We start from the raw sequence: 19,178 nt of genomic DNA on the forward strand, positions 1-19,178 counted from the left end.
GAATTCACACCAAAATCATACAGACACAACAAGCTACCAAAATTAGACAATATTACATTATGATTTAAACTTATATTCTAATTTTCACTCAAAATTATACTTAGCTTTCGGGAGCTCTCTGAAAACACTACCAGATTTAGAAATGTTAAATCTTCTAATCATCATTGACATATCTTTTAGCATCATAGGGAAAGTTATGAATGGATTTTATAATATTCTAATATTTTTAGGTATGGCTTATGGTCTTCTAGCATCGGTTGAAGCTATTAATGGACTCTATGTGTCATTCTTTCCCGTTCTCATATATTTTTTAATGGGCACTTCACGGCATGTATCTATAGGTAAGACAGCCAAAGCTAAATCTTTTGTTTGTATATGTGTGTTTGTGTATTTTATATATAGGAAATCACCTGGTATTCAGTTATCAGTTTTATCTCATTATCAGTGAATAAGTTGCTGACTGGCTGGATACTATATTATTTACTGTGTAGTTAGATCTAAGTTATATAGTTTAGAAGTCCCCCCCCAAAAAAGTGGTACTGACAACTGTTTAACCAGTTTAAATATTACACAATCTACATTTGAATTTACATACATTTTTTCAAACATAGAGAAAGCAGTTCTAGGAAATTATTGAAGCACTAAGTAAATAACATGAGCAACATTGATGTTACAAGTGAATGGAAGTTGCCTAATTTAAATCTTGGCAGTCTGAAGTGTCTGTTGTTACATTCTTGTGTTGCATTCTCTAACACCTTAACTATAATTTCAGATATATGGATTTGCCTGTAATTTGAAGCCTCAATGAAGCTGAACAGTTTTACCTTCCTTCCATTCCTTTGACTTATGCTGTTGCAAGAATCTTGTTAAACAAGTAAACCAAGGCTGACACTAATTCTGTGGAACTTTCCATAAGACATGTGAACATGTAAACAAGGCAATAGGACTTGATATGTCATCAAGGTTTATTGCTTTATTTACATCAAACTTAACTACTCATATATCTTGCTCATTCAGCAGTAAGCTATTTTCTCCCACTCACTTTACACTTGAGTTTCTCATGATTTCATACATGAATTACTCACTGAATAGCTCAACTGTGTCCTCTGTAGCGGTTGCTACCTATGATTTTCCTTAGGATGTTTCTTGGCTTGATTTGTTAATTTGTACTCAAACTGTCCTTACCAACTGAGCCACCTTCCTGGCCTGTTCTGTATACTCTTCATGCAACTGAATATTTATCATCATTCATCTTGTACTACTTGTACAATACCTTCTTCTTCCATATTTCATGCTTAATCTCATCACTCATCTACTTGACACCTATCTTATTCAGTCTTTTGACCTTTGGAATGCTTTCACACATTGGTACTGTTAAATGTCACTCTGTCCAAGAAGCATTTATTTCCTTTCTGCTTAACTTCTCATTCTATGCCATAGCTCTAATCTGTGTCCTAAGCTCTTCCTAATCATTGGCCTTGTAGTTCCACATATATCCTTTCCTCACAGAGGTTTTCATATGACCGCCCACCACCCAGGTGATCACCACAATCATTCTCGCCTACTGAAGGGAAATGCAGTACCTTACTCACAATCTCATGCTCTGATGAAATGATCATATCTAAGACTTGATCCTCACATGCCTTCCTTTGCATTCTGTCCAAGATAGGTATCTCTCAAGACCTCAAGAAATTTATTTTCCTTTGTCCCAAATGTTATTTCTTCAGTGCAGTGTATATTACTTACCATAATTAAAATCACCCATAATGATTATATTTCTCTTTTTCAGTAACCCTAGTTGTTTATATATTTCTTCATTACCACTCTATACCTTATCTAGCTTATGGCAACATCTAACTATATATATCTCTTCCTGTCATCTTCACCTCACATCATGCTCCCTCAAAATAGTACCACTATTTCTCTCTTGCATCTTCACCTTATGCAGACATAATTTCCCTGCTACCTTTAGCAGCACTCCACTATTAAATTGCTACCTTTAGCAGCTCTACCAGTTGACTACCATTAAATTCATTTAAATGCAGTCCATTACTTTGTATAAATCATTCCTTCCCTGAAATGCATTCCATGTGTTTACAAATTGCATTCTTCCCTTCTCCTTACACAGCTCTGCCAATGCATTATTCATCATTGTCATACTTTAGGTACTGAGAGACTTTCCTATCACACTATTGTCTTTCAATATCCTCAACAACTGCCTGGTATTCCTCATATTCATTCTCCTTATGTTCAACCAAATCATTTGTTCCCATAATCACCACTACTTCTCATGCTCATTTGCTTCTCATATATAAAGCACCAATCTTGCTCATCCTATCTTCTTGTAAGCAGATTTTATGGACTCGGAATTTCCACAAATCGCTAGTCTCAAGTCATTCATCACCTCTTTTTCTCTACTTTCTTTCATTGTATTCTTTTGAAGAATACAATGAATATTATTATTATTATTACATAACACCTCCAAGGAGTCCTTGGACTCATCGAGGGAGGGCACTTACTCCACAACTCTGTTTCCACAACCGCAACTACCTTCATCATCTACACCATCCATCTCCTGCCGACTACCACCAACACTAGTATTTTCACAGATGCTCACAAACATCCATGCCTATGGTGGGATTCGAACCTGCAGCCTTTTGGCTAGAGCAGATACACTAACCACTCGGCCAACCAGGCCATAAGTTAAACAAGTTGTTAAACAAGTTAACTAAGGCTGACACTAATTCTGTGGAACTTTCCATAAGACATGTGGACATGTAAACAAGGCAATAGGACTTAATATGTCATCAAGTTTTATTGCTTTATTTACATCAAACTTACTTAACTCACCAAATGCTTAATCTCACTGTGCATGTTACTCATCTCATTTTGATGAACTTGTGCTTTAGATCTTTCATTCCAGCAATTCCACCCTCTATTGCTCTTGCAGTTGCACTCCATCTTATTCTATTATTATTATTTATTATTATTATTATTGCACCCTCTATGGAGTTGGCACACTCATTGTGAAAAGTTCATTTAACTAATAACATATTTATCATGCTGAATCTTAAAATCCTTAACACTCCTTGCATTAACAACACATTCTGGTAATGTGTTCCATTCACTGACAATTCACCATGTAAAAAATCTACTCCTGACACCTCTCTTCACCACACTCTTACATAACTTCCAGGGATGACCTCTGGTTTTCCACTCTCGCCTTCTACTCTTTTTATAATCTCATCTAGATTAATCTGATAAAGTCCTCTCACTAACTTAAATGTCTCTATCACATCACCTCTTTTCCTTCTATGCACCAAACTCTGCAATCTACATTTTTTCAACCTCTCTCTCCATAGCCATCGGCCCACAGTCCTGATATTGTCTTAGTCACTCGCCTTTGGACCCTCTCCAGTGAGAGAATTATATTCCTAAGGTTTGGAGGATAAATAAAGTAGGAGTGAAATGAATGAATCATGGATTTATGCAGGAATTTCTGAGAAAGAGGATGTTATGAAGGAGGTATACAGAACAGGGTACCCATCAGCAGCAGCATGAGGAGTATAAGGTGCAAGCTAGGAAGGTGACAAGTGTAGTAAGGAAAGAAAAATTAGGAAAGAAAAATTAGCATATGAAAGAGATTTGCTGAATTCTATAGTTATGTTGCTAGTAGAAGAAAGGGTGAATATGGAACATCGACTTTAGTTGTTGTAGATATAACAAGAGTCCCATCTGTTGAAGATATGGTGTGGAAATGTTTAATCAGTATTTTGTTAGTGTATTTCATGTTGGGGGGGGGGACAATAAGAGTAATGTTGAACAGCAATAGAAAGGAGGACAGACAACTATCAGTACAAGAATGGGAAGTGTTTAAGTCATCTTGATGTTCACAAGACTGTGGGATTGGATGGGATGTCACCATGTATATTAATGAATGTGCAAAACAGCTGGCCATACCCTCGACTTTGTTGTTGAACAGAAGTCTGGCAAGAGAAATAGTCCCAGAAGAGCAGAATGAAGGAAAAATAGTGTTACTGCTTAAGGGAGAATCCCAGTCAGTAGTGTCAAACTATAGGCCAGTGTGTATATCAAGTGTAGTGGTGAAGGTGTTAGAGAGGCTGGTTAGGGACAGAATTCAAACGTAGATTGATGAGAATGAAAGGCTTTTGAGAAAGCAGTATGGGTTTGTTAGAGGAAAGTTGTGCTTTAGTAACTTGGTTGCATTTTATAATAGAGTGACTAACGTATTGATGTGGGTGGGAGGAGATGTCTATACAGTGATTTATTTGGATTTTGCTAAAGCATTCGATCGAGTACTACATGATAAACTGCTGTTGAAATTGGCCAGAATGGGACGTGATAGTCATTTGGTAGCTTGATTACATGGCTGGTTGACTAATGGGAGCCAGAGTGGGTATGGAGGTTCAGTGTCCCAAAAAAGGAAGGTGATGAGGGTTCTTTTCTGGGACCACTGCTGTTTAATTTGTACATCAATGATATGGTTCACAGTGTGAAAGGAGGTATTCAGTTGTTTGCTGATGATGCTAAATTAGGAAGGGCAATGTCAAAAAATTCTGATGTGTTGTTGTTATTACAAGAGGATTTGAACAGGTTGGTGCTTTGGGCTGAAGAATGGGGACATCATTTCAATGTTGATAAGTGTAAAGTTTATGCCTTTTGTCCAGAGAAGATGGAATGAAGTTTATCACGTTTGAGGAACTATGCTTCAGGAGGTGGAGGAGGCAAGGGATCTGAGTATCTTGGTAGTTAAGGAACTGAAGATCAGGAGACACATCACAAAAGTTGTAAGGGTTAGTCATAAAATCGCTGCTATAATGTGAAGAATGTTGACATGTAAGGATAAAGGAGCTGATAGTTCCACTCTATAAGGTGTTAATTTGCCCTTATTTGGATTTCTATGCACAGATCTGGTCACCTGGCTATATCGATGATAGGGAAATATTTGAGAGAGTGCAGAGGCAAATAACTAAGACTCTCAGGAGTCTGGAATATTGAGTATAGGAACAGATTGAGGGAATGTGGTCTTCAGATCTTGGTGGATAGGAGTGAATAGGAGGTGTGATATGATTGAGATGTATATGCTGGTAATACGAGCCTATCAAGTAGATACAGTGAAATTATTGAATGGGTGATGCAAGAACTGGAGGTCATCCCTGGTGGCTGTACAAAGGTCATGTGAGTACAGAGGTGAAAAAGAGATTTTTTTGTTTTGCTTGATGGGTGGTGGAGGAGTAGAATGCTTCACTAGAATGGATGGTGAATGTTCCAGCATTGAATGTGTTCAAAGCAAGGTATGATGGTTATTGATGTCTGTGAGTATTCTACCTCTGGCATTCTACTCTTTTTTTTTTTTTTTTTGTGTTGGACTCATATACAGGAGATTGGCTGGTCAACCTATAGTACGTTAGTACCGTATATGGGTGGTGGGTTGCAAAAGGAGAAACTTGTTTACATTAGATTTGAACGCTTGTATGTTGTATTTCTTGGGAAATACGTCTGGGGGAAGACTGGTCCACAATACTGCAGTAGCAGGGCTGAATGAGGAGGAAAAGAAACTTGTTCTGCGGGTTTCGAGGTGTACTGTGAAAGGATATTGGGCGGCAGCTGTACGTGTTCCAATGGGCTTAGTACAGGGTGGGGGAATTATTGATGCTGTTTCAGATGAACATTTCCCATGGAAATATTTATGGAATATACAGATTGCGGAGACAGGTGTCTATGTGAAAGTGGGGAGAGTGAGTTGGTGAGGGATGGGTCATTTATTAGTCTGATTGCTCTCCTCTGTATTGAGTCAAGCATTTTGAGGGAGCTTTTTTGGAGCCCCACTCCAGATGTGAGAGCAGTATTCAAGAGCTGGGCGGATTTGTGACTTGTATAGTGTTAACAGCTGTTTAGAGGTGAAGTAGCATCTTGAGTGAAAGAGGAAGCCTAGTTTTTTGGAAGCTAAGGATGCAATGGTTGTGATGTGTTTATGCCAGGGGAGGCTTGATGTCAAGGTAATTCCGAAAAGAGAAATTTCATCTTGTCTGAGAATTTGAGTGTTATCGAAAACAATGCTGGGGAAAAATGGTTCTTTTTTTTTTATGAGAAATAAGACAAAACTGGGTTTTACTAGCATTGAAGTTGACGAGGTTATCTGCACCCCATTGGCGGATGGCTAGGAGGTCAGAATTAAGGGCAGCGGTGGTTGATGTTCTGTGGGTTGAGGTGAGTTGTGTAGAGTAGGGTTTGTCAAATGAAAGGGAGGAATGTAATGTGCTGTCATCTGCAAAACTGTGTATTGGGTTAGAGGTCAACTTCCATGGAAACTTGGAAGTAATAGGAATACACTGGTGTCCAAAACCTAAGGATGAACACTATCTGAAAATTGTAACCACAAATTCAGATGAATGAGCTTCTGGCAATTTTTATAACTGGTGATTTTGAGTAGAAAGCAGTTACACATTCAAAGTTTCTAATTATGCAACAAAGGAGTCACCTGGTAGCAATCAACAGGATGAAAGGCAAAAGGCTGCATTTTGTGAATTGTGTTTGAAGGAAGCTCTTTTCATGAATGAATAGAGTTGCAAACTTGGATGTCTTGTAGTGTCTTAAAGATATCATCTAGATAATTTCATGTGGGAAAGAATTATTGGAAAGCTGAAAGAAGGCTGCAGAATTACTGATATTGCCAAAGAGTTTGGAATCTCACATGCCATTGTATCCAAGCTTTGGGCAGCATTTCAAACCAATGGAATGTGCAGACATTTGCTAAGAGGTCACCTTTGCTCTACCATAGAGCATGAAGACAGATTTTTGGTAATAACCACAAAATGTAATGAATGCACCTTGGTAGGTCAGCTTGCAAGTGAGCTCCATTCAAGCATAGGTATGCAGATATCTGGAAAAACTGTGGCCAGATGTCTACAACAAGTAAACCTATACAACCAAAAGTCTGTAGCTGCATTCTTTATCTATAGTTCATCATAGAGTTGCAGTGGTGGTGTTGTATCCATAAAAATTAGACAAGACACCATTGGGCTAATGTACTTTTTACAGATGAGAGTTGTTTTAATCTTTCCTCCAATTCTAGACAACATTTGATCTGGTATGAATGTGGTACTGATTACCATCGTGAGAATGTTCTTCACAGGAATAGATACAGTGGTGCTGGTGTCATGGTATGGGGAAGTATTATACTTAATGGACACACCGCTCTTTTTTCCAGCAAGTGCTGAAAAAAGGAGCTATGACTGGTGAACGCTATAGTAATGAAGTTCTTCAACGTCAAGTTCAATTGTTCCATTGTGCTGTGGGCAAAGAATTTATTTTTATTGATTACAATGCCACACCATATCATACATGAGCAGTGGAGATACTTCTGGAGACAGATGATATTAATTGAATCAAGTATCCAGCATGCTCCCCAGATCTCAACTCCATAGAACACATTTGGAATGCAATAGGGAGACTCATTGCTGCTTGAAATTCAACCTCCAGAAAACAAACAAGGGCTTATCCTTGCTCTGAATCAGGAGTGGGCCAGTTTGCCTCTTCAAAAACTTCTGAATCACTTAGTGCAAAACATGGTACAATATTGTGAGCACGGCATCATTGTTTGGGGTAGACATATTCTATAGATGAATTCTGAAATATGTTTCCACATAGTTTTCTGTAAGCACTGTGCATTAATTCCTTAACTACATCGTTAGGATACTTGTAACATTTTGCAAAAAAACATATTACAATTTCATTCATACAAAATTTATAACGCATTTTTTGTGTACTATAATTTATTAGTATGCTGGCAATAAACATTTTTACTACATTTTTACGTTTCATATACAGATAAAAATGTAGTTCATCCTTAGCTTTTGGAGACCAGTTTATTTAAAACCCCAAGTATTAAATCACATTTGGTCTTTGTGCCATGAAATTTGCAGATCTCAATCATATTGCCATTTTTTTGTTTATTGCAAGCTACAAAAATTTAGTAAACAATGATGTCAGTAATAAAATTTGGAGAAAAGAGCAAAGATAATAATGGCAAATACTGGTTGGATTTCTGCTCAGGACATCGACTAACACAATGTTCCAACATAAAAATGTGCACAAATTCACAGAGAGAGAAGAAGCAAGGAATAAGAAAAGTCTCAGTGACTATGTTATTGTTGATAGTGATTTTTTTCTCACTGGTGCAGGACAATAGAGTGTACAGATGATATAAAATTGGAAGTGATCACCATTTAGTCTTGAACAGGATAAAATTGAATTTCATATTGAAAAGAAGAACATGTAAGAAAATTTTAAAGCAAATAAAAGTTGAGCAGCTCTCAGATGCAAACTGTAGACTAAAATACACAAACATTATTGAAGAAGAAATGAAACAGTTTGAGAACAGGAACCAAACCTTGAAGATTCAGTGGCAAATCCTGAAGAAAACATTAATTGATTCAGCCAGAGAGGCATGTGGTGAGGTTGTCTGCAAGGATAGAAAAATCAGAATTCTGTGGTGGACACAGGTAGTTAACAAGGCAGTGAAGAAACAGAAGAAAGCATACGAAAAGTTCCTGGCAAATAAGACAGATTGTGCTCTTAGAGAATACAGAGACAAATGTAAGAAAGCTAAACACTGTGTGAAACTAGCTAAACAAACGTTATGAGAAGACTTTGCTAAGAACATAGAAAATTAATATCAAGAAGGTGGCAGGATGTTCTGGAGGTTGTTGAAAAAGCTCAGAAATGGATAAAGGTGACATGAAAACTAGAGAAAAAGATATCCTTATGTGTGGAATAATTACTTTGAAAAATTGCTAAATTAAACAGTCAGTGACAGCACAGTGGTAAAAAAAACACTCAACAGGCACGCAATCAGGAATACATATCCATACTTGAAGTCAAAAAAGCAATCAAAAGCTTGAAATGTGGAAAGGCAGCTGAAGTAGATGATATTCAACCAGAAATACTCAAGTAGATATATCTTACAGTGGCTGTGCTGCATAGTTCAGAAGTCCTGGATAGAAGGACAAATTCCAGATGATTGGAGTAGAGCTCTCATAGCACCCATATATAAAAAGGGAAATAAAACTGAATAAAATAAACTTTGTGAGAATTACAGAGGTATTTCCCTACTGAGGGTTCCTCGTAAGATTTACAGAAGTATACTCGAGAAATGGTTGGATTGTGGAAGGGATGCTTGGTGAAGAACAAGCTGGATTCAGACCAAATAGAGGTTGTCAGGATCAGATTTTCACTTTACGACAGATAGTTGAGAAATCATGGGAATGTAACAATGACAAAGTTCAGTATTTAAGTTTTGTAGATCTGGAAAAGGCATACGACAAGGTTCCAAGAGAAAAGCTATTCAAAATACTGCAGTTGTATGATGTCAATGGGTCATTATATCAAACAATACTTAGTCTTTATTTGAGTTGTAAGTCAGCAGTTAGAATTGAAGGAAGTACAGGAAGATGGTTTAATGTTAAATCTGGTGTCAGACAAGGATGTACACTATCCTCTCTGTTATTCAATATCTGTATGGTTCATATTATGAAGGAAAGTGGTATTAAACATGATATCAAAATTGGAGATGTTAATCTCAGCTCTCTACTTTATACAGATGATGTTATACTTCTAAATAAATCCATTACAAGTATTCAAGATTCCCTCACTAAATTGAATAACTGTTGTAATATATATGGTATGAAGGTCAGCAATAAAAAGACAAAGACAATGAAAATAGGCAGAAACATTGAAAATATCAACTGCATTGTGAATGTAGAACTTATAGAACAAGTAAAACATTTCATCTACTTAGGCACAATTTTTAGTGACGATGGTAAGTTACATATGGAAATAGACAACAGAATCAACAAAGCTGGTATGGTAGGAAGTCAACTGAATAAATTTATATGGAATAAAAGAGAAATTAGTCAAAACATTAAATTAGCTGTATACAAGACAGTGTTCAAACCAATTTTAACTTATGGATCTGAGAGCTGCGTTAGAAATAAAACACTTGACCAAAGACTAGAGTCTGCAGATATGAGAGTCCTAAGAAAGATTAGGGGCATGAACAGATGGCATCAATGCAATATTATATTAAAAAGAGGATATTAGGAAAGAACTTGACATTGTTAGCATCCAGGAATGTCTTAGCAGAGTTAATCTCAGGTGGTATGGTCACTTAAACAGAATAGGAAAGGAAAGATTAGCAAAACAAGTGCTCTCTGCCAGGTTGGCAGGAAAAAGGTCCAGAATAAGACCAAGATATAGATGGATTTGATACAGTAAAAAAAAGTGCCTTGGAAGGCAGAAATATAAGATCTGATAATGTTGGAATCTTGATAGGTAACAGATTGATTTGGAGGAAAATTGTAGATAGGAAGTTAGTAATGATGTAAGTTTTTCATGTAGTACTATCATATCCTGTACACCTTTTGATGGTACATGTCAGGAATTTGATGATGATGTCCGTAATAAATTCAGAAAGCTCTGCAATTATAAAGTTACACAAACCTATCAAAATAAACAAAACTTTACTGAAATATTGTCAGTATCTTCAATTACTATACAAAAAAAAATACTTATCTTTTCAGATCTGTTTCTGAACAATCCTCTCTATTTCTTATCTCCATTAATAACTTTTTTTGTACTAAATCTATGCCAAATTTTCCATTTCTTTGTCTTAAATCAATTATAATATTTTAAGTGAATGGCCATAATACAGGTAATCTTAACTGTCCTGTTGCTGTTATAACCTGCAGTACTGCAAGAAAGCAACAGTTAAATAGCTTTGCAGTTAACACCGTAATGAATATTTAGATTGGAATAAAAAGTAAATTATACTTGGCAAGAAATTATTATTTTTATATGGATGTTTTCATGGAATCAAGACTCACACAACTTTTATACACACATTAACTATCTAACCGCCTTAAAGTCATTCACTGTCAAGGATACTCAACTAATTTTGGCAATTCACTCCACTCTTTGACCACTCTCTGTACAAAAAGTCTGGTCTGTACACATCTAACACTCTTACATAACTTCCAGCAGTGACCTCTAGTTCTCTGTGTTCAACATGTATTGAAAAATTTCTGTTAATAACCTTATGAGTTTTTATCATGTCCTGTCTTTTACACCTATCAGCTAAACCCTGTCTCACACACACACCTCCAACCTATCATCATAAGAAGCATTCCACAGACCTGTTCCCAGCCTGGTCACACATCTCTGGATCCTCAAGAAACCAAAGTGACCAAATATGTGCCACAGTTCTTAAGATGCAGACAAGTCATAGTTTTATGAAGAGGGATAAGATAACCTCTCTGTCTTTACTTTTCAGTATTGTTCTTCGACATTCAATTAATCCTTTGATATGCCCTCTGAACCTCAACTCTGTCTGCCATTAACTCCAAGTCTCTCACCTAATCAATTTCCTGCAATCTTATATCAGTGTGATACACAGTATGTAACCTTTTCAACCCAAAGCACACTTTTTCAACTCTAATATTATATTTTGCAACATTAAATTCATAATCATTATCCTTCGCCCACAGTGCCAATTCAATTTATTTAAATCATCCTGCAGGATATCTCCATCACCTTTACTATTTACTATTGTCTTCCACAGTTTTGTGTCATCAGCAAACAACTGAATTTCAATCAATCATTGTTTAAATCTTACCCTATATCATTAATATACAAATTAAATAGTAGTGACTCAGGTTCCACTCTGCGGTATACTACTCTCTGGTGTCTATCTGTCAGCTTCCCCTCTATCCATATGCTACTAGCTTCATATCCATTCTCATTTGTTTCAATTTTTTTAATGTTTTCCATGTGGCATTCTGTCAAAGGCCTTGGCAAAGTCCTGAAGAATCATGGTATAGCTATTTTCTTTGTCCAATTCCATTGTCACATTTATTATAAAATGTGAATAAATTACTAAGACAAGACCTGCCTTTACAAAGCCATGCTACCCACTATAGAAAATTATCCCTATCCATCCACTGTGCTTTTCTAATACTTTAACAACCACTATGATATATTAATTAATCTATAGTTTGGTACTTCTGTCTTGAAGCCACCTTTAATTAATGTCTTATCTTTTTCCACTCCCTCGGGGCCTTGCCAGAGCTCAGACTTAGACTGAACAACTTCATAAAGGCAATGCCAATTCTCTTGCATGTTCACTTAGTATATGGGCTGACCTACCATTCAGTCCTACTTCTGTATTCACATTGATATTTTTCAATGTGCTGAGCAATTTCTGTTCATCTACTTCAAGTTTGACATGAGTCTCTGTCACATCAGCAACTGTAAAATCTCTACCTCCAGGTTTGGCAAATGATCACTCAACAACTGAGCTATTTCTTTTGCCTCTGTTACCTTCCATCAGCATTCATTAAAGTTATCCTTTCATAGTCATTTTCCCTCTTACTTCTACATAATAAAAAAGAACTCTGTTAGATTTACTTTGGCTGGTTTGACTAATTTTCTCATATAATTTTATTTGGCCTTCCTTTCTGTACTAGGTCACCCTTCTTGTTCTTGCACTTTGTACTACTAATGAGTATTTTTTTTTTTTAATGTGGTTCCCGCCCATGAAGGATGTTTGAATGTTAGAGATTATAGTTCAAACTATACCAGCATTTATTTTTCAAATTATTGCTGTTATGCTTTGTGTCACAACAGTTATAACATTGGAAATAAGTGACAGCAATTTAAAATATTAATATTATTAACCATCCCCTGATGCAATTACACCTCACTCAAAACATGGATGCAAAGTGACCATTAAAATTGAAATAACATTCAGATATCCTTAAAGTATGGAAGCTCAAAAGGGTGAAAGTGTGAAGCGGGAGTCGAGAGTTCGAAAATTAGAAAGACTGAATGATAGAGAGAATGTGACATGAGATTTGAAAGTTGAATTGGTTGGATGAGGCAGGAAATAAAATGGATGTGGAGTGAAATTAAGAAAATTTGGGTGAAAACGATTAAAACAAATCAAGTAGGTACGAAAGAGTTAACAAAAAATGAGCAAGTGGCATTGTATGGCGAATCCATTATTAAAGGTGTGTTGGATGAGAGGATGCACAAGGTATGTTTTCCAGGCGGTAAAATGAGTAGAGTGATTGAGGCATTGGATATGAGGAGGAGCTAGCAAAGGAGTTGATGGTTTTAATAGATACGAATGACTTGACAGAGGACAAAGAGCACATCAGAATCAATATCAGGAGGCTGCTTAGATGGATAAAAGAGAATAGTGTGACAGGAAGGGTAGTAAGCATGTTGCCTAGGTATGACTGTGGTGAGATGAGGCGGAGAGCAAGGATTATGAATGATTTGTTGGCTGAAATGTGTGAGGAGAGGGGAGTACAGTTTGTTAATGTGTGGAATGAGTTTGAAGGATGAAGTGAACTGTATGTGAGCGATGGACTGCATTTGAGTGGTTTTGGTGTCAGTTGCTTGGAGAGACTGCTGCTGGAAGGTAGAGAAGTGAGTACAGAGAATGAATCAGATCAAGTGGGAAGTGATGTGGAAGAGCAGGAGAGTACGACAGGAGAGATTGAAGAGGTGGTTATGAATGAGGAAGTGAGTGGCATGAGTATGGAAAATGAGAGAATGGGTGTGCAAGATGAACAAGGAAACGGGGAGGCTCAGGGCGGACATGGGTACACAGTGTGAGAAAGGTGGATGCTCCAAGAGGATGTGAGAGCATGTGTAGACAGGAAAGGAATGGGATGACCTGGGATCAAGAGGAAACAGTTGGAATTGAAGAGGGTTCTAAAATGAATAAGCAGAAAGGGAAAATAGCCCCAGTCGAGCATGGAGAGATCACATCAAATGAGTGTTATCAGGGGAACTAGCTGTAGATCCAGGAATGAGCTGTTGTTTTTTGTTTACAAATGCTAGAAGTGTAAGAAACAAGGCAGATGAAATGGTTGCACCAATTGAGTCTGTTCACACAAAAATTGTTGGAATAAGTGAGACCTAGTTAGATGAGGACGACATCCTGACAGGAATAGAGATTGAAGGGTATGATGTGTTTTGTGAGGATAGACGGGGTAAAAAGGGAGGGGGAGTGCTATTGATGATAGAGAAAGAATTATGTCCATACAAAGTAGAGATGCAAGAGGGAAATAGTGCCGGTGGTTTTGAGGCAGTATGGTGTGAGATAGAGGTGAATGGAATGAAATACTTGGTTGGATGTTGTTATAGACCAGGTAATGTGGATGGTAGTGACTATGAAATGTATAATCAAATTAGCCAAGCAAATAAGAAAAGGGTGATCATTTTGGGTGATTTTAATTATGGCAATATAGACTGGAATGATGAGATTGCAACTGGAAGTAAAGAAAACGAATTTCTTGAGGTTTTGAGGGATAACTACCTCAGACAGTTATGTAACAGAGGGCACATGAGGATTGAGGATCTTGGATTTGGTCATCTCATCATAGGATGTAATTATAAATGAAGTGTCAATTCACCCACCAATTGTTGAGAGTGACCATGACAACCACCCAGGTAATCATGATTGAGGTGATTACCTGGGTGGTTGCCAGCAGTGTGAGGACCTCTGTAAGAAAAGAGTATACGTGGAACTACAAGGAGGGGGGGGGTGATTATGAAGAGCCCAGGAGACAGCTTGTAGGTGTAGCATGGAATGAGGAGTTAGCTGGAAAGCAGATCAATGCAGCTTGGGGAGATTTTCAAAACTATCTAGTAGATGCAATGTCTAAATGTATTCCAATGGTGAGAAGGTTAAATAAGGTAGGTGTAAAATGGATGAATAAAGAGATTAAGCATGCGATGCAGAGAAAAAGGGCATTATGGAGGCAGTATAAGAGAAGTGGAAATAACCAATTCCATAAGGACTACAAAGACCAGGCAAGGCGGGTGACTTGGTTGGTGAGGGTAGTTAAAGTGAGGTATGAATAGCAGTTACCTAATGAAGCCTTTCAATATGTAGCCAGCAAAAGAATGATTATGGAAGGATGACATTGATTGGAGAAAATGGTATAAAGACAGCTGTTGCAGAAGGTGTGGTGGAGATACTTAATGAGCAGTTCATAATGGTCTTTCAGTCTTGTGAATGTGACTTCATGGAGAGATTGAGAGCAGTTGATGATGAGGAAGAGAGACTGACTCTAAGTTAGCAGAGGTGTATGGGGAGTTGAGCAAACTAGATGTAAATAAGGCTATGGGACTCTATAATATATCACCATGTATTCTGAAGGAATGTGTCAGGTAGTTGACGCTGCCCTTGACATATTTTTTTAATACGAGTCTTGCACTTGGTCAAGTTCCTTAGGAGTGGAAGGAGGGCAAGATTGTGCTGCCACTTCATAAAGGAGGTGATAGAACTCAAGCATCACACTATAGGCCTATCTGTGTGTCAGGTGTTGTAGTTAAATTGTTGGACAAACTTGTGAGAACTAGGATCCAGAATTGGGTTGACAACAATGGTATTATCTTTGATGGACAGCATGAATTTGCTGAAGGGAGAGGTTTAGTAATATATTTAACAAATAGGTGACTGCTTCCATGGACAGAGAAGGATACACAATTATATACTTACATTTCGCAAAGGCTTTTGATAGATTACTGCATGATAAGTTGATAGTCAAACTAGAGCGGATGGGGTTGGATATTAGATTGGTGCATTGGATTGGAGACTGGCTATCTGATAGGTATCAACAAGTTCTGTATGGGGGAGTGACATCCAGGAAAAGGAAAGTTACTAGTGTTGTGCCTCAGGGATCTGTTTTAAGGCCATTGCTGTTTAACTTGTATATTAATGATATTGGTGAATATTTGGATGGAGATATTCAGTTGTTTGCAGATGATGCAAAGTTGGGATGAACAATGAAGAGTACAGATGGTGTGGCCTTACAAGAAGACTTGAATAAATTGAGTGATTGGAAATGTGAGTTCAATGTTGCAAAATGTAAGGTTTTAAAATTTGGAAAACGAAGATGGGATTCAGAATTTATGCTTGGTGAGAATATATTGTCAGAGGTGGAGGAAATAAGAGATCTGGGGGGTGATAGTGGATAAGGATCTGAAATTTAGGGGACACATAGCCAAAATTGTGAAGACAACACAAAGGCTTCTGGGAATGATGCGAAGGACACTGACCTGTAGAAGTAGGGAGATTCTTGTTCCATTGTATAAGGCTTTGATGAGGCCACACATGGACTATTGTGCCCAGATTTGGTCACCTGGTTTTCATAAGGATGAAGAGCTGTTGGAAAGGGTCCGGAGGCGACTGACTAAGGTAGTTTCTAACCTCTGGAATGTCGAGTATGAGGAAAGATTGAGAAGATGCAACTTGCAGAGTCTGGTAGAGAGGAGAAAGAGGGTGAGATATGATAAAGATCTGCAAGTTAGTAAGGGGTTATTATAGGATCAATGCTGGAGAGGTTCTACAGAAAATAGTGGGAGATCAGGGGAGAACCAGAGGTCATGCCTTGAAACTGTATAAAGAGGGGTGTGAGTAGGAAAGTGAGAAGCATGTTTTTTTCATGTAGAGTTGTGAATGATTGGAATGCCTTGCTTGAGAGTGTGGTGTCTGCAGAGAATTTGAATATGTTTAAAGCACGGTATGATGAGCTGTGTGTATGATAAAAGGATCTCCTAGATGAGTCTTTGACTCCATGGGGTCGTCTTGGCTAATAATAATAAAATAACATGGGCACAAAGCCTATAATGGCTGATATATTATCATTATTCTGGTCTTCCATGGCAACATAAGACTCATCACAGGAGGACCATCTTTAGACAACACAAAGTCTAACATATCACTACTTAACCTATTCACTGTCTGCACATTCACAACTGTATCAGGCAATGAATTCCATGGTTCAACCACCCTCCAAGCAAAAAAAAAGCCTCTTCTCACCCTTCTACTCACCACCTCCTTTTGCAGCTTCTAGGGATGGCCTTTCATCTATGTTCTTTCCCCCTTGTTCTACTATACGAAAAATTCTACCCCACCACGTAAATCCTGTAAATAACTCCTTGACAGTTTAAATATCTCAAATATATTATTCCTTCATCTTCTATTTACCAAACTCTGTAATTTGCATACCCTCAGTCTATCCTCATAATTAACATTGTAGAGCCTAGGTATTATTTTGGTTATCTGTCTGTGTACCCTCTCTAAGAATATTTCGTCCATATGGATGGATGGATAGGTGGTTAATGAGAGCTTCTATAGCCCAAGTTGTTAATGGCAGTGTTCTTTGATTGGAAGGATATGAACTTTTATGAGGACTTCTGAATGAAATGAAGGTGAGTTAGTTTTGTTTCCAGAAAGGTGAGTTAATTTTTCCTTCCAGAGAGGTAAGGTTGTTTTTTTTTTGGTTATTTTGGTTATCTGCCTTTGTACCCTCTCTAAGAATATTTCATCCATATGGATGGATGGATGGATGGATGGATAGGTGGTTAATGAGGGCTTCTATAGCCCATGGGGCTATAGAAGTTGCAGACAAAACAGTTAGAAAATACACACAATTCACAGACAGACTGTGTCGATAGCATTATATGCCTTACCCCAACTTTAATAATGGTTTTGATAGGACGATAATAAAGTTACCTGACTCTAATGGGCCATTTGACCTAATATGTTGCGGATGTGGGTTTGAGGTTTACCTCATGACATGACATCATACCTGTTTGTTAATACATTCAGTTGGAGTTGTGTTTTTCTTCCCTGATTGTATTGACAAATATGTATAATACAGTCTCTCTCTCTCAACAGGCCCTTAGGTGTCCATACATAGTTGTATCTTTACTATATCTATATGATAAGCATAGTGCAGATTTTAATCACATGAGAAACAGTATGAAGTTACTTAGTCAACTTCCATTTCTGCAAGTTGAGTAAGAGCACAGTGAACAAGGATTGAATAGTAGATTTTTCTTAAGATGAGTGTAATAAGTGAATGGAATGAGATTTGCTGAAAAGAGAGAGAGAGAGTGAGTGATGAATGCATTGATGCATGTCATAACAGGTATAGGATGAACTAAAATGATCTTCTTGTGATAAGATCTGATACTCAGTACAGATTTCTAAATAATGGTTTTGATGTAACAAAATCATGTTTCTTTGGTGTAAAAATTCACCTATTAGTCATGCCATCTAGATGTAAAAATGGTAAGGTGAAAGAACCGATTGTCTTGGAGAGGAGTATTCTATAGGATGAACTAAAATGATCTTCTTGTGATAAGATATGATACTCAGTACAGATTTCTAAATAATGATGAATCATTTTAAAGTTTGCAAAAAAAAAAAAAAAAAATGAATCAACATAATGATATATTCTATATATAATTATGCACAGTATTTATGAACTTTAGTTTTTCCCAGTTAATAAATTTTATTCATGTTCTTCATCTTTTTCATGTACTAATAATGTGCTCATTGTAGGTACTTTTGCTGTAATAAGCCTTATGTTGAGCAGTACAGCTGGTAAAATGAAGGCATTAAAATATGAATCTCCAGTTTATGACTCCAACTTTGCAAATGATTCAGAAGTTATTATTAATAATACTATATCAATAAGAGATGCGTTGCCACCTACAACACTTGAAGTATTAACATCTATGTCTTTAGCAGTTGGTTTATGGCAAGTAAATATCCAAATATTACTATTATTACTGTTGTTATTATTATAATAATTACTAAAATAGTCTTCTTGTGATGAGATTTAATATGCAGTACTGATTTTTAAATGATGTTAAGTAAAGCAATAAAAACATTACTATAGTTGATAGAAAATAATTAATTTCAGTGTATTCACTGTAAATGTTGCACATGTTCTAGAGATCAGGGCCGGCCTTCTCTATAAAGGGACCTGAGTGCAAGAAACCTTTTGCGACCCTAAAATATTTTTCAAAGGTAAAAATAAAAGGATTCGAAATAAATGTATTGTAAAACCTCTTACCTGCAAATGATTTTGGCACAGGAAAAAAAAAAAAAAAAACATTCGAAATATAACGGGTTAACATAAAGTTTACTGAACACAAAACAAAAGTATTTATTACTTGTTTAAAGTAATAAAAAAATTTAATTTAAGCACATAAAAAAATAAATAGGTTTACTATTTAGGGACCTAGGTTTACTAACATATATATTGCTTAATATGTATTTATTTAAATAT

At 36.8% G+C, this 19,178-nt stretch overlaps 1 protein-coding gene across 2 annotated transcripts in view; it reads left to right on the forward strand.

The window, feature by feature from the left end:
- The window catches only part of LOC150109242 (prestin-like), a 276,267-nt gene that overhangs the window by 83,906 nt on the left and 173,183 nt on the right, over positions 1-19,178 (forward strand). For both annotated transcript variants that reach the window (XM_090406632.1, XM_090406638.1), the window contains exons 4-5: positions 231-341; positions 18,446-18,648. In XM_090406632.1, the coding sequence (XP_090262758.1) occupies positions 231-341; positions 18,446-18,648 (314 nt within the window). The remainder of the gene's footprint in view (positions 1-230; positions 342-18,445; positions 18,649-19,178) is intronic.

The sequence above is a fragment of the Typopeltis vanoorti genome, chromosome 2 (assembly GCF_054136105.1).
Source record: "Typopeltis vanoorti isolate ZY-2024b chromosome 2, IOZ_Tvanoo_1.0, whole genome shotgun sequence".
NCBI classification, from domain to species: domain Eukaryota; kingdom Metazoa; phylum Arthropoda; class Arachnida; order Uropygi; family Thelyphonidae; genus Typopeltis; species Typopeltis vanoorti.